The following is a 17,145-nucleotide window of genomic DNA, read 5'->3' as shown; positions in this document are numbered from 1 at the left end:
TCAGGAGGATTTGTGTTGGGGTCTCAACTATTCACCATATCGTATTCGTTAACAATTTAGATGATGAAATACAAAGCCAGATATGTAAATAAAAGATAGGGCAGCACCCTCAAAGATAGGGCAGCACCCTCAAAGATAGGGCAGCACCCTCAAAGATAGGGCAGCACCCTCAAAGATAGGGCAGCACCCTCAAAGATAGGGCAGCACCCTCAAAGATAGGGCAGCACCCTCAAAGATAGGGCAGCACCCTCAAAGATAGGGCAGCATCCTCAAAGATAGGGCAGCACCCTCAAAGATAGGGCAGCACAGGTTTACTAGAATGATACCTGGACTCCAAGGGCTACATTACAAGGAGGGATTACATAAACTAGGATTGTATTCCTTGGAATTTATAAGATTAAAGGGTGACTTGAGCAAAGTTTTCAAACTATTAAGGGGAACAGATATGGTAGATAGAGTCAAATTATTTCCATTAGTTGGGAAGTCTAGGACGAGGTAGCAGAGTCTAAAAATTAGAACCCAACCTCTCAGGAAGAAAATTGGGAAACATTTTTAGACCACAAAGGATGGGAGAAGTTTGGAACTATCTTCTGCAAATGGCAATTGATGTATGATCAAATATGAATTTTAAATCTGAAATTTTCAGAGTTTTGCTAACCAAAGGTATTAAGGGGTTATGAGGCAAATGTGAGTTTATGGAGTTAGGTCACGGTCAGCCATGATTTTATTGAATGGTGGAATAGGCTTGAAGGGTTAAATGGTCAACCTGTGAGCCTATTTTTCTATTTACAGAAAGTAGATTCTGTACGTGATTTCAGGGAAGAAATTCCACTCAGGATAAAAGACACAGCTTAAATCTCAACCTCAGTCCTGAGAGGAGAGTGTAGCCTAGTTAGGAACATTTCTCTTCCTATCCATACTGACGGGCCAACAGGTATAACTAAACCCAAGGCCCATTAAGAAAACGACAGTCTGCCAATTGGGCTGATTAGAAATAAGAAACTGCTCAGTTTATGAAAGAGTTAATTTTCTAACACATTTTCAGTTCAGGAAGAAGGCTGATTAAATAGGAGGGAATTTTCATTCCTAGTATTTTTGGTAATTCCGGAAAGTAGGATTTTACAAATTGGGAGATGGGAATTCTGAGGGTATGGTCTTGCCACCTACTGTTCAAGTGTGGAAAGCACAGCACAAATGGGCTGATACTACAATCTGGCCTGACCAGGAGTGGTTGGTCATTTCTGGTTAGTAGTCTGTTCTGTTGTAGAACAATGCCTTCTTCATGGTGTCTTTGCAGACCTCTGTTATCTAAACACTTTCCTCATATCATTCTGGTGCAATTTAACCGCCTTTAGTACATTTGCACTTAATGGAATTAGGATTTTAAAACAGAGTCCTATTCAACCACTCATCCTATTTAATCCAAACTGCACTGTCCATCAACATGAATCAGTTCGAAGAGTGATGGCATGTAAAAATTTCAAAACAAGCAGCGATATTTCAGGACTCTAATACATTTAGAAGGCACCTTACCATTTCGATGGGTGAAGAGGCGCTGGAATAAATGGTTAATGCAGGTGACAGTATTTATAAAGTCAAACGACTATGGAAAAGCCTCTCATTGTATGCTAAGCTTGTGGACATAGTGCAAACTGTGCATAGCACATGAATGAGGCGCTTGAGTTTATCCATGCGGAATCGATATCAAGAGATTTCGGAAGCACAATTTTTGTTTCTTGGAGCTGCTGGTGATCATTTGTCACGGTGCTCTGAACAAAAAAAAACTCTTGGGATGGAAATAACAAATACAGGACATTATTTAAGTGCTTTAACAAACACAAAACATAAAGGACCACGGGATGATAGAGTCGATCTCCATCCTATCTCGCAAGGGACTTCACTTTCCTTGTGGTAAACTGCATTACACAAAGCATTAATTACAATCCTATAAGTGCTCTGTAATCTGCAACATATTAAATTCCTTACATTAGGTAATTCCTTCAATCTATCACATTGAAACTTCCTCTCCTCTCTCTCTACTCTCCAAAGTACTGGCTAGTCACTTAATTACAGAAATGAATTGGCCCTTTGATATAGGTCTGGATAATTTATCACAGCAATGTTTTCAATACAGAGCAATGGTTTTACTGTGATTTTTGTGGAATTTTTTTTTTTACAGACCACTTAATTTACAATGGTTTATGTCCAGAGGGCAAATTGCAGAGACGGACTAGTCATCAGTATTTGGAGGGAAAAAAAAAGTGTTCTATATAATGGATTCAGGATGAAGGAAAACATACTTAAGTAACTGGACAGTCATATACTGCAATAGGCTTTCATAATCTGAAACAATGCCGTATTTATTACAACATATAGCAGTTTGGGTAGGAGATTATAAGTTAGAAATTTTGAGGAAAAAAATACATCCAAAATGTTAACCCATCTTTCTTTTTCAGGTGTTGACCAACTTGCTTTGTATTTCCAGTAATTCTAGTTTCTATTTCAGATTACAATATTCCTTTCTTCTCTCTATAATAGGAGTGTTATACCACTGTGAAACTGTATATTATTTTTCTGTTCCAGAATGCTGTAAAAACTGGTACATTATTAAAAGTGACAGTAAGTGCACTCAAGCTAAAACACCCTGAGTTTGGAGCGTATCTGTAAACTGCTGAAACTTTGAATTTATAGTTTGCAATTGTCCAAAGCCCCCATATAGGTGAGAAATCAGCCTCGGGAGGGCCCATTTTCTGGGGCTGAGTGCCCTTAGAGCTTCAAAATAGCATCCATGGCACACACGCATATTTGTGAAGTACCAATTACCATTTCGGTGCAGGTAGAAGTACACACACAGTGAAGGTCCACTGAAACTATGCAGAACAGTCAGGTGCTGATGTCAATTCATTCACAACTCATGCATAATGTGAGAGCCATGCTTTCACAAGAAATGTGGCAGAGCACACCATCAGCCTGCTGAAACAACATGGACCGCTTAGAAGCCCTGCAGTACTCACTGAGAATCAGTCAAGCTTCAAGATGGTCTGTTGCATGCTGCACAACCTTTGCCATCACGATGGGACAGCCCTTGTCACCAGCTATCACGAGAAGCTGAGGAGCAAGAGCACAAGGAGGAGGAAGAGGAAAGGAGGTAACAACCGAGACAGTCCCTTTTTGTTGTGGATTTATTTTTGAGTTGTGTCCATGAGGTCACCTACACAGGACTCCCAGCGCAGAGCTCCAATGATGCTAGCTTTAAACAGAGCAGGTCAGCTTTAAATAGGGCAAGTATCAACTTTGGGCCCCCTGCAGATGTGTGCAGCCAATAAACAGCATGTTTAACACTGGCTGCATGTAAGTATCCTGTACAAGGTAACATTAGGTGGGCAAGCTGCCTGCATTTCATCCACAGGTGCAGGCTAAGTGTGCATGTGACTGGGGACTGTTCAATTTACCCAACATCATTTTCAAACCAAACTGGGCAGTGCTGTATAAATAGCTGCTGTTGGGCAGTACTAAGTGGACTGAGGCAGAAAGACAGTCACCTCAGGAAGACTCCCACCTACTTCTGCGGCCAGCTAGCAAGTGGAAATGCCATAGGCCCATGAACAGATTGCCAACTGAATCTCTTCCATTCTTTTTTTATTCTTTCTTGGGAGATGGATGTCACTGGCTAGGCCAGCATTTATTGCCCATCCCTAGTTGCCCTTGAGAAGGTGGTGCTGAGCTGCCTTCTTGCAGTCCCTGTGGTCTAGGTACACCCACAGTGCTGTTAGGGAGGGAGTTCCAAGATTTTGACCCAGTGACAGTGAAGGTACGGCGATACATTTTGAGTTCAGGAATGGTGAGTGGCTTGGAGGGCAACTTCCAGGTGGTGTTCCCACATGTCTGCTGCCCTTCTGCTTCAAGATGGTAGTAGTCATGGGTTTAGAAGGTGTTGCCTAAGGAGCCTTGGTGTGTTCCTGCAGCGCATCTTGTAGATGGTGCACACTGCTGCCACAGTGCATCGGTGGTGGAGGACGTGAATGATTGTGGATGGGGTGTCAATCAAATGGGCTGCTTTGTCCTGGATTCTGTTAAGCTTCTTGAGTGTTGTTGGAGCAGCACTCATCCAGGCAAATGGAGAGTGTTCCATCACACTCCTGACTTGTGCCTTGTAGTTGGTGGACAGGCTATGCGGAGTCAGGAGGTGAGTTACACGTTGCAGAATTCCTAGCCTCTGACCTGCTCTTGCAGTCACAGTATTTATATGGCTAGTCCAGTTCAGTTTCTGGTCAATGGTAACCCCCAGGTTGTTAATAGCGAGGGATTCAGCGATGGTAATGCCATTGAATGTCCAGGCTCATTGGTTAGATTCTCTCTTGTAGGAGACAGTCATTGCCTGGCACCTGTGTAGCATGAATGCTACTTGCCATTTGTCAGCCCAAGCCTGGATATTGTCCATGTCTTGCTGCATTTGGACATGGACTGCTTCAGCATCTGGGAAGTCATGAATGATGCAGAACTAAAAACAAAAAAGCTAAAAGCTACTGCGGATGCTGGAAATCCAAAACAAAAACAGAATTACCTGGAAAAACTCAGCAGGTCTGGCAGCATCGGCGGAGAAGAAATCAGTTAACGTTTCGAGCCTTCATGGCCCTTCGGCAGAACTGAAGCATATTTAGGAGAAGGGAGAAATATAAACTGGTTTAAGGTGTTTGGGGGGGGGTGGGAAGAGAGACGTTGAGGGTGTGGTGATTGTGGAGATAAGCAGTGATAGGAACAGATAATCAAAAGATGTCACAGACAAAAGGGTCAAAGAGGTGTTGAAGGTGGTGATATTTGTCTAAGAAAAGTGCTAATTAAGAATGGAAGACAGGATACTCAAAGTACAGCTCTAGTGGGAGTGGGGTGGACAGACTAACAAGGTTTTAGTTTTAGATTTAAAAATAATGGAAATAGGTGGGGATAGAAGAATCTATATAAATTATTGAAAAAAAAAGGGGGGGGGGGGGGAGAAACGGGGTGGGGATGGGGGGAGGGGGAGTTTAAGATCTAAAGTTGTTGAATTCAATATTCAGCCCGGAAGGCTGTAAAGTGCCTAGTCGGAAGATGAGGTGCTGTTCCTCCAGTTTGCGTTGGGCTTCACTGGAACAATGCAGCAAGCCAAGGACAGACATGTGGGCAAGAGAACAGGGTGGACTGTGAAAATGGCAAGCGACAGGGAGGTTTGGGTCTTTCTTGCAGACAGACCGCAGGTGTTCCGCAAAACGGTCGCCCAGTTTGCGTTTGGTCTCTCCAATGTAGAGGAGACCGCATTGGGAGCAACGAATGCAGTAGACTAAGTTAGGGGAAATGCAAGTGAAATGCTGCTTCACTTGAAAGGAGTGTTTGGGCCCTTGGACGGTGAGGAGAGAGGAAGTGAAGGGGCAGGTGTTGCATCTTCTGCGTGGGCATGGGGAGGTGCCATAAGTGGGGGTTGAGGAGTAGGGGGTGATGGAGGAGTGGACCAGGGTGTCCCGGAGGGAACGATCCCTACGGAATGCCGTCAGGGGGGGTGAAGGGAAGATGTGTTTGGTGGTGGCATCATGCTGGAGTTGGCGGAAATGGCGGAGGATGATCCTTTGAATCCGGAGGCTGGTGGGGTGATAAGTGAGGACAAGGGGGACCCTATCATGTTTCTGGGAAGGAGGAGAAGGCGTGAGGGAGGATGCGCGGGATATGGGCCGGACACGGTTGAGGGCCCTGTCAACGACCGTGGATGGAAAACCTCGGTTAAGGAAGAAGGAGGACATGTCAGAGGAGCTGTTTTTGAAGGTAGCGTCATCAGAACAGATGCGACGGAGGCGAAGGAACTGAGAGAATGGGATGGAGTCTTTACAAGAAGCGGGGTGTGAGGAGCTGTAGTCGAGGTAGCTGTGGGAGTCGGTAGGCTTGTAATGGATATTGGTGGACAGTCTATCATCAGAAATTGAGACAGAGAGGTCAAGGAAGGGAAGAGAAGTGTCAGAGATGGACGATGTGAAAATGATGGAGGGGTGGAGATTGGAAGCAAAATTAATAAATTTTTCCAGGTCCCGACGAGAGCATGAAGCAGCAGCGAAGTAATCATCGATGTACCGGAGAAAGAGTTGTGGGAGGGGGCCGGAGTAGGACTGGAACAAGGAATGTTCCACATACCCCATAAAGAGACAGGCATAGCTGGGGCCCATGCGGGTACCCATAGCCACACCTTTTATTTGGAGGAAGTGAGAGGAGTTAAAGGAGAAATTGTTCAGTGTGAGAACAAGTTCAGCCAGACGGAGGAGAGTAGTGGTGGATGGGGATTGTTCGGGCCTCTGTTCAAGGAAGAAGCTAAGGGCCCTCAGACCATCCTGGTAGGGGATGGAGGTGTAGAGGGATTGGACATCCATGGTGAAGAGGAAGCGGTTGGGGCCAGGGAACTGGAAATTGTTGATGTGACGTAAGGTGTCAGAGGAATCACGGATGTAGGTGGGAAGGGACTGGACAAGGGGAGAGAGAAGGGAGTCAAGATAACGAGAAATGAGTTCCGTGGGGCAGGAACAGGCTGACACGATCGGTCTGCCAGGACAGTTCTGTTTGTGGATTTTGGGTAGGAGGTAGAATTGTGTTAGGATCTAACAAATGATCTAACTGAATGTTGGAACAAGCTTGAGCTGACTGCACGCCTCCTGTTACTACATTCCTCAGTGTTCACTTATCAGATGATGATTACCTGGAATGACAAGGGTCTTCCTTACCATTTGCAGCTGAGACAATTTACATGCCTGCTCTCTGAGATGTTGAGAAAAGCATTTTGTCACTTTTGCACTACATGGGTTATTTATGTTAAGCAGCAGGGTGAGAGAGAGTTGGGTCTAGTCAACTGCAGTCCTGTAAAACTGCCCTATCTACTGGCCCTGACTGAATGTTTCTAGGAAATCTTTGACAATTGTTCATGCCAACTATGAACACTAATTAGATTAGTTCAAGACTCAGGGGGTCCAGCACCCATCTGGGGGATATTCACATGTCAGAAGTTACCTTCATAAATATCTACTTATTGTTGAGTTGAGTTGAGTTGGTGAGGTTGCTGCTATCATCAGTCATAGCCAGTTCGGTGTTCAAGGCTAGGTATGTGTAAAGAACTCAAAAATAACATGAGATGGCTCTTTTTTTATTGCAAGAATTTTTATCTGGCTTATCTCCACCTTCAGTAATTCTTGCCAACTAGTTATCCCAACTATCATGCAGCCAATAACTCGTTCTATGACAATCCTCTCATACTGAAGACAATTTTAGTTTTTGAAAGTTGATATTGATATCAGGCTATTTTGAGGTCAGGTATGGCATATGCTAGTTGCCTCTACATTGCCCCAGTAGCATTCCCTGGTCCTTGTCTGATAGAAGTTAAGTGCAGAATAAATTACCCCACCAATTTCCCATAACATAAGCCCAGTAGATAACTCACTAATAACAATTCCATGTCCTGCACCATAGCCTCTCAATGAGGTTGACAAATTAGAGCCAATTTATGTTGATTGGAGTCAGCTATAGGTGGGTAGGTGGTAAAAGTAAAGGTGCAAAACACACAGATGGCCTGCATTTCGCATGTAAGCCAAGATAGCAGGAACGCAAGTTTCCTTGAAAAACGAACTTCCCTGTACTTATAAGAAAATATAAAAATTCTGCATTTTATACATCGTTAATTTTCATACAGTTATTCAAAATCAGGGTCAGGCAATTGTGATTTGTCTGAAAACATCAATCAAACTGCAGTTACAACAGAAAATATTTTTGAAGAAAAAAACTTAATCAGATCTCTTTATAGCCATTCGTCTAGAAATTTCACATGCAGGCTTGTGAAAGCTGTCATTTCCGGAATGAATCAGAACTTGCTTCAGCTCTCACTGACAGCTGAGACTTGAATTTAAATTACAAATAAATGCCATGAAACGTGTTTACCAACTAGCTAAAATGCATCTTATTCAGACAATGGGACATTAAAACACACCATCTGTTGCTCACTGTTGCAAAGTAGTCCAGCGGCATTCCTTTCAGTATTCGTTCCTGGAATTGTCTCAGGTCTCTGTTAGCAGATCAGAGATATCTTTCCAGGGGGGTAATCACTGAAAGTAATACAGTGCTCTGACTGACTAGATATTCATTAGTAAATTAAAAATGATCAAGCAGTAACAAGATTTTCCAACTATTTAATATCAATATTTTTGATACATTATTGATACAAGATTGTACATATGTGCACGTGTGTATACACATATGCATGAGACAAAAAAATGATGAATATAAAAGATACACATCATAGAAGGAGTGACAGTGATTGTCTAATTGTATATTGGCATATAAAATAGTCAGCATTTGTTGATCTCCTGGAGGTAACCCATTAGAATCAGATGACCCCTTTCCAGTTTTTGCAAATACCAAGTACAACAGCATTGAATTAAGTTTTGAAGCTTTATTTGTGGTAAGGGCTGCCTGAACATACCTTAGTGCATTACGAACCAGGTATGGTTCACATTTTTCTAAAGCATAAAACAAGTAGAACCCAGAAGGTGTTAGGGCCAAAGAGAAGCCCTCTTAAAAGGCATAGTAGAGGTTGCTCTAATCTGGGATTCACACTATCCTGGGATGAGGAGTGAGCTGTGGGACTGGCATGTAAAAAGATGGTGTCAACATCTACAAAGCTGCTTACGTTGGGATTACAGGCAGCTTTGCCTTTACCAATAAATAGGTCACTGGCAGACAATTTTCAAACCAGTCAGCCAGTATCTGAGTTGTCTAAGTCCCATTTGTAAACAAGAAAACCATGTATTCACTGATTTACCATTCAGTATTTATTGAAGAACAGATGATATATGAAGACTTCATCCAGTATCTTGCAAATATTTTACGGAAGGCTTAAAACCAAAAATGTACGTATAGGGTATGGGGGTAGACAGGAAAATGGAGTTGAGGCCACAATCAGATCAGCCATGACCTTACCAAAAGGCGGAGCAGGATCAAGGGGTCGAATGGCCTACTCCTGCTTCTAATTAGTTTGTTTGTATGCATAGACCAGGGACAAACTTAAGTATGTCATATTTAACAACTTCCCAAAAATCAAGTTTATATTTCCAGCTAAGTATTTTTTGAACTTTACTTAAGCAATTATATAAAAATATTATTGCATTGAGCGATGAATAAAAATTATACACGACAACTTTCTGCACAAACTGCTCTGTAAACATTTAGAATGGAAATCTTGTACATAAACTGGTCTCTATATTGATATTGTGTGGGCTGACCACTGGATGACATGATGCAGCAGTTTTGAAGTGTCTGTCAATCCATTTGCCATCTTGCTTTCCTGCTCTGCTTACAGGTAAATATTTTTCTTCTAAGAAAATTCCATCATATATCAAATATATTTTTGTAAACGTGTTACTGTTCTCTCCATCCAGGCATCATAGGCTCATTTTGGGCTCCCGCTCACCCTCTAGATCCTCTGTCCAGGGCCTCTTGCCTTTCTGGCTGCCTTCACCTCCTGCTCCTGATTCTGGCCTCATCTCTGCATCTGAAGTTTTCTTCGGTTGTTTCTTGTGCCCGGCCTCAGACACCCCATATCTACCCTCAGGTGTCCAGCCACGTGCCCGGCTGGTTTCCTTACCCCTGCAGTATTTTGGATCATGGCCCTTTGTGCAGTGGCATGGGCCTCTGGCAACATGCCAACCCTCCCTCCTGACTCCTGAAATTGTTCAGGCCTTAGTCCTGACATTATGCTGCTTACCCTCTTAAGCCTGGCAGCGGGCACATTATCTGCCTTTTCCTTTGCTTCTTTCTTCTGCATTCCAATTTTATTTTACTTTCTTTTACAATCACATTAGCAAATTTCTGATGCAACTCATTTTCTTATCCACAACTCAGCTGCCTCATGAACAATGCCGCAAAATGATTATTTTGGTTCAAAGTTCAAGTTAGTTTCTTGGAGCTACTTCATAAGCAGTGCCATTCACTGGCACGTGACTTAAAACATTCCTTAGCATTATATTGTGATTGTAGCTTTTATATATCTAAAATCGCACTGCAGTTTTGTTACATGTTCAAATATTTAGGGAGACGGTGGTGTAGCGGGAATGTCACTGCAATCCAGAGACCAGCAAATTTACAGGTCCGATGACCTGTAATCCAGAGACCCTGGCTAATGCTCTGGGGACATGGGTTCAAATCCCACCACGGCAGCTGGTGAATTTGAATTCAATTAATAAATCTGGAATATGAAGCAGTGATAGTGACCATGAAACTATCATCATAAAAACCCATCTGGTTCACTAATGTCCTTTAGGGGAGGAAATCTGCCATCCTTATCTGGTCTGGCTTATATGTGATTCCAGACCCACGCCAATGTGGTTGACTCTCAACTGCCCTCTGAAATGACCTAGCAAGGTCAGTTCAAAGGCAATTAGGGATGGGCAACAACTGTTGGCCTTGCCAGCAATGGCCACATCCCATGAAAGAATTAAAAAAAAACTCCCTCTAATCATCAGCACAATGCATGACCACACTGACTTGTCAGGAGTTTGCATGTGACATGGTCAACTTATCAAACCCTGACAGCACACAGCTTAATTTGAACAGTTTTCCAACCATGGTTATTATATTCCTACTTACTCTTTTGTGAAGATTCCCCGTGGTCCAGTGGGGACAGTGCTGCTTGGGTCAAGCCCGTGTGTTTCCAGGATCTGGCGGGCAGCTGGGCTTAAACGGATTCTATTAAGAAAAACAGGGAAAAAACCAGATTGACAGTCCAGATTATTACTGATGGAGTGCTGCACTGTCAAAAGTACCACCTTTAGAATGAGATGTTAAACTGACACCCTCAGCACTATTTTGAAGAAGAGCAAGGGAGTTCTCCCCAGTGTCTTGGCCAATATTTATCATTCAATTAAACATTATAAAAACAAATTCACTGGTAATTATTGCATCCCTATTTGTGGGAGCTTGCTGTGCACAATTTGATATAATTCCTACATTACAACTGCAAATACATTTTAAAAGTACATAATTTGCAGTACATAGGCTTTGGGTTGTCTTGAAGTCATGAAAAGTGTGATATAAATACAAGTCTTATTGCTACAAATCTCAAGAATCTACCGAGCTGAAAGTAATTTTATTTAGCTTTAAAAAGACTTCCTTTAATATATTGTATAAGATCCACAAAGGTAGTAGTCTCAGTTGCTGCGTACTTACTCTCTTTTGCTGGTTAGATGTTGTACTTTGATAGAGACAGGCGCCTGAGGGGCTGCTGGTTCTTTCGGTGCAGACACAGTCTGAGTGGGTGATGGCGGGCCTGTTTGGACAGGAATTTCTACTTGTTTCCAGTCCTCACCTTCTGCCACTAGTAAAGCAATTAAGGACCCCAAAATTACATCTTTGGTGCCTTCTTCCACCTGCAAACAAATAAATCAAACGTTTTAACAAGGGTGGAAGCCCCATATCTATTACAGTGCTGACTGAAGCCCCTTAGCTATTACAGTACAGTCTGAAGCCCCATATCTAATAGAATGTGGACAGGAGTCTCATATCAAATAGATTGTGGACTGAAGCTCCTTATCTAATTGAATGTGGACAGGAGCCTCATATCAAATAGATTGTGGATTGAAGCTTCATATCTAATAGAATGTGGACTGAAGCTCCATATCTAATAGAATGTGGACTGAAGCCCCATATTTAACACTATCAACATCCTGGTGGTTACCCTTGACCAGAAACTGAATTGGGCTAGCCATATAAATACTGTGGCTACAAGGGTAGGCCAGAGACTAGGAATCCTGCGACGAGTAACTCACCTCCTGACACCCCAAAGCCTGTCCACTATCTACATGGCACAGGTCAGAAGTGTGATGCAACATTCTCTAACTTGCCTGGATGAGTGCAGCTCCAACAACACTCAAGAAGCTTGACACCATTCAGGACAAAGCTTGATTGGCACCCCTTCCATAAACATTCACTCCCTCCAACACCGACGCACAGTGGTAGCAGTGTGTACCATCTACAAGATGCACTGCAGGAATTCACCAAGGCTCCTTAGGCAGCACCTTCCAAACCCACGACCACTACCACCTAGAAGGGCAAGGGCAGCAGATAGATGGGAACACCACCACCTGGATGTTCCCCTCCAAGCCACTTACGGTCGCTGGGTCAAAATCCTGAAACTCGCTCCCTACACCATACCTACAACACAGGGATTTCAGTGGTTCAAAAAGGCAGCACACCACCACCTTCTCAAGGGCAATTAGGGATGGGCAATAAATGCTGGCCTAGCCAGCGATGTCCACATCCTACAAATGAATATTAAAAAACTACAGACTGAAGCCTCATATTTAATATTGTACAGACTGAAGCTTTTAATTTAATACTGTACAGACTGAAGCCTTATATCTCTTACAGAATGGACTGAAGTGCAATATCTATTACACTATGGACAGAAGCCTCATATCTATTACGATACAGACTGAAACCCCATATCTATTACAATATATAAAGAATATGATTCGTCATAAATCGGTATCCCACAAATTTCAGATGACAATGCTATTTCCTCTGTCAGTTCTCTCTTCATCAACACTGAACTTTATTCAACAGTGATTTTGTGCTGATGCCCTGCTTATGTCAACTATCCAACACAGTATGCATCCTACTCACCAGCATAGTTTAAAATGAGGCAATTATAGCACTATTAAGTGAAAGAGTGAATGTTGATTTAAAGGGCAGCTTTACAGTAACTCCTGCACAATTAAGCAGGTGGATTGTAGGCAGATGTTGGTGTTAACACCTTCACAGAATCTCACAGTGCAGAAGAGGCCCTTCGGCCCATCGAGTCTGCATCGACACGTGAGAAACCTTAAACCATGTTACTGATTAAAATAGATGCTGTCAGTGCGGGGTGTGGGGGGGGGGGGAGAGCAGGGTTCCTGCTGGGGATTAGTCAGCAGGTGCGACGAGAATACCTTTTGCAATTGTCCTGGATTTCCTCCATTTCCCCCACAACTGTCAGTAAGCTTTGGGATATGAAGTTACTTACCTTACTAATGGTGGCATACAACAATGATCTACGTGTTCAGCCACAATTCAGGTTTCAGTACAAACCCCTTCAAAAAAAAAATCCAGGCCTTTACAAATGAGAAGCAGTCAGGTGACCAAATACTCAAAATTTTAAAAGGTTTCCATAAACAATACAAGCTCTAAATTATGAAGCGCAGTATTTGAGGGAGTTCACAATTTGGAATGAGAAATCAGAAAACTATCATTAAATGGATCAAATCAGGAATCATGCCTGTTCTCAGTGAATGGAATTATGTTTCAATAACTGTCCTAGTATCTCTGGTCTGAAATTACAGTAACAGTTGATTTATACTTCATCATATCAAAATCTCTCAATTTTTAAAATATAAATCAAAAACAAACTTAGAGACTTCGTGATTCTGCAGAAATTGGCATCGAATTTGTGTGTCATCGCACAATTTCTCCCCTGTCACAGAATCGGAAGCAGGAGAGCTGGCAGGAAGGCAGACTGGAGAAGTGAGAGTGACAGAAAGGTGAGAACTAGTAAGTTTTTACAGTAAATCTCTGTACAAAAGTCTCCAACTCTCAGTGGCAGTTCTGCATTGACTATGAGGTTTACAGTAAAACCTAATTAGGTATCTCGCGTTTCCAACTCTCTAATTTCTTCAACCCCTGCCAGCTGTTTTCTCGGTTATGTTGCTGCCTCTTCCAGTTCTGACTTCATTCCTGGCAGCAACTGCACTACTGTTGCTGCTCCCACGACCTGGGGAACCTTGTGCCTTCCCCTGCTGTAGGTGGTGGCCAGCTGCAGGTTGGTTGCTGGATGAACTACGCTAGCTGTGGGTTGACTGGATACAAGGACATGAGCGAGTTAAGTGATATCAGACACAAAACTCACAGTCCTTAGCATCTGCCAAAAAAATTAATGATGTATTTCTTTGAAGAATTGCAGGTCTTAATGTGTGTCCCTCACTTTCAGTTAAAGCCCTCCTGGGGCTGCCCCTGCTCTCATTCTGCACTCATACTGCTGTGAAAGCTGTTATTCACCATTGCCTTGACATTTCCAAATCTCATCTATTGAACAACAACTGCATTCATGACCTTTAGCACTGGGTTTGCAAAGCTTGGAGAGAGAACTGTGAAATAATAGGTAACCTTGCCAAGGAACCTTTATCCCTGTCATATCAAGTTTCTGAGAACTAAGTTTCCATTTCTGAATACAAATGCAAAGCTCAAATTTAAAAACATGTTTAATTATGTATTCACTTGAAGCATCGGAAACACATCACATCAAAGGTTTGTAGATGTTAGGAACTCTCTGCAGCAAATGGCAATTGGTGCTCGATCAATTGCTATTGCTAGAACTGAGATTGATGGATTTTTGTTAACAAAAGACATTAAGAGATATCAGGGAAAGGCAGGTATGTGGTCTTAGGTCACAGATCAGCCATGATCATACTTAATGGAAGAAAAGGCTCAAAGGGCTAACTAACCTACTCCCATTCCTATTATCTATTACGAGGAAAATAAACAGTGCTCGAATAATTCCACACCGACATTGTTCCACAAATCGCAGGAACAGCTGTGGTACTGGTGTCAATAAAATGCAAAACACTTCAAATGCTGGAAATCAGAGGTAAAAGCAGTAAAGAAGGAATGGTTGATTAAAGTTTTGGGTTTAGACCGTTCATTAATGTTAACTGCAAAGCAATTGGGTGTTAATTGTATTCAGGTAGTGGCAATTAATTGGTGGCTCATCTGTGCATATATTGTATATAATATGTTTATAGGCACAGGCTGAAAAAGTTGAATGTGCATAATATGCAATGTGTCTCTGTAAATAAAAGTTTGCAGATGAATAAAGACTAGGCTCCAGCATTTTATCCAGTTTTTATGTTCCCTTTCCTGGTGCTGTGTATTTCTGGCATTTTCTATTTCCATCTTGGACACTTGTACAGCTCAATCTGGATGAGCCCTTTAGCTTGCTTGAGGAGAATTAATGTGCTTGGATAAGAATTTCCATGAACTGCAGGTTTTTAAAAAGAAAAAAGATGATTTTGCAGTCACTTATTGCAACCTGATTAAGAGCTTGTTCAGCAATTCAATCTAAACTCAAATGAAAATCCCCAGAGTAAGTCGTTGGTAAGTTAAGTATTTAATAAATGCCACCAAGTCAGCAATAGGTTTAAAATAATGTCAGCATTCATGAAATAAATCATTAGCTCTTAGATGTGTTTACATGGATTATGAAGGTGGAAGGTCCGCTTTTTGTAATTTGATACACACCTCGCCAAAAAAAACCCAAAGATCAGGGGAGTGGATAATACTTTCAAAGAGCTGGTACAGGTCAGATGGGCTGAATGATCACTTGCGGTGTTGTATCGTTCTATCATTCTCTGAAGTTACTGCTGACGCATGATTCAGTTTAAATTTACAGTAGCTGTCTATTTACTAGGAAAGTTAGCCTTGCTTGTTGTTTTCTCCAAGGTTCCCCTCTACTCCAGGTAATTGCGGACAGCATCTCAGGATGGGAGTGATGCTAGCAAGGGCGTATTCATTGTTCATTCCTAATTGCCCTGGTAATGTTATGATTGGGTAGTTTTTTTCCCCCCAAACAGGAGCGTGGCTGCTATGATAGTTCAGAGGCCATTACGAGTCAGCTGCATGTTGTGGTACTGAAGCTGTGTGAAGGGCAGACCAGGTATGGATGGCAGGTTCCCTTCTCTGAACTAGCTGGGGTTTTTGAGGCAAGCTTTCATGGCTCACATATTAGCAAATTTATTGAACTAAGCTTTGTGATTTGCGACAGTGGGATCTTTCATGACGGCTGGATTACTGACTCAGATCTATAATCATTACTCTTGTTTATCCTATTAAGCATTAGCAAGTTGCTATCTCAACTGCTTGTCCTATAATGCCCAATCCAAAATCAGGAGATCATTGTGAGATATACTGAAGGTTTAAACTAATTTGACAGGGGATTCGGAACCAGGATGTTGCATTAGAAAGAAGAAGCAAGGTGCACAAAGAGAGAGACAAATAGCACTAGAGTAAAAACATATTGGATGGGGTCAGACTATGAGGGAATGCAATGTCTAAATTAGATTTAGGGTGTGTGTATGTGAATGCACAAAGCATGGTAAACAAGGTTGCTAAGCTGCAGGTGCAAACAGCCACATGGGAATATGATGCTGTGGCAATAACAGAGACCTGTCTCAAAAAAGAGCAGCACTGAGTACAAAAGATTCCTGAATACAAGGCGTTCAGGAAAGATAGGGAAGGAAAAAAGGAGGGTGCCAGTATTGATTAAGGACAATATTACACTGCGAGAGAGATAGAGGATGTCTTAGAGGGCTCAAGGACAGAATCTGCTTGGTTAGGCTTAAGAAAGGATGGGCTAGCATCGGAAAGTGCTGGCACGCAGAAATTAGAAGAAATAAATGTCTACTCACCTGGTCTTGAAAACTGCGTTGCCATTCCCGTTCTCCGGAGCTGCTTGGGGCCTGCATCGAAAGAATCCTCGCAGGCCTCAGTGAAGTGTAGATCGGTGGTGTTCGGGGGGTGGGGGGAGGCGGGTGTTCGGGGGGAGGCGGGTGTTCGGGGGTGCCGTGCTCCAGGATTGGGGGGGGGGGGGGGAGGTTGTTGGGTGGGTTCGGGGGAGGGTGTTTGGGGTGGGGGGTGGTTTTGGGAGAGGGATCTGGGGGGTTTGGAGGCTGGGGGGCGGTGGGGTAGTCCGGAAGTCGGGGGTGCAGCGGTGTCCGGAGGTCGGGATGGGGGGTCCGGAGGTCGGGGTGTGGGGATTGTACGGGACTGGGGTGGGGGTGCTTGTTCGGAGGTCGGATGTGGGTCCAAGGTTGGGGGTTGGCCGGAGGTTGGGGGCATCTGAGGTCGAGGGGAGGTGGCCCTAAGTAAGTGGAGTGGTCTGAGGTCGGGGGGAGGGGTCCTAGGTTGGGGGGTGGTTGGGGGGCTCTGAGGTTGGGTGGGGAGGTGGGGTTGTCAGAGGTCAGGGGGTGGGGTTGGGGGGAGCAGGGGTCTGGGGGAGTCCTGTGGGGTCTTTGCAATAGTTACCCAGAAGTTAGAAGAGGTTTTAATTCTTCTAATTTTTTC

General features: G+C 43.2%; 1 protein-coding gene and 1 pseudogene across 1 annotated transcript in view; one reads left to right on the top strand and one right to left on the bottom strand.

The window, feature by feature from the left end:
• The window catches only part of pdhx (pyruvate dehydrogenase complex component X), a 199,915-nt gene that overhangs the window by 114,973 nt on the left and 67,797 nt on the right, over positions 1–17,145 (bottom strand). Inside the window, exons 3-4 of the mRNA XM_078548835.1 lie at positions 11,224–11,423; positions 10,645–10,743 (exon numbers count right to left, since the gene is read on the bottom strand). Coding sequence (XP_078404961.1) covers positions 10,645–10,743; positions 11,224–11,423 — 299 coding nt within the window. The remainder of the gene's footprint in view (positions 1–10,644; positions 10,744–11,223; positions 11,424–17,145) is intronic.
• Positions 1,609–1,772, top strand: LOC144685116 (U11 spliceosomal RNA; annotated as a pseudogene).

The sequence above is a fragment of the Cetorhinus maximus genome, chromosome 9 (assembly GCF_964194155.1).
Source record: "Cetorhinus maximus chromosome 9, sCetMax3.hap1.1, whole genome shotgun sequence".
Taxonomy (NCBI): domain Eukaryota; kingdom Metazoa; phylum Chordata; class Chondrichthyes; order Lamniformes; family Cetorhinidae; genus Cetorhinus; species Cetorhinus maximus.
The sequence above is the reverse complement of the archived record's forward strand: the minus strand, read 5'-3'. Positions and strand labels throughout refer to the sequence as shown.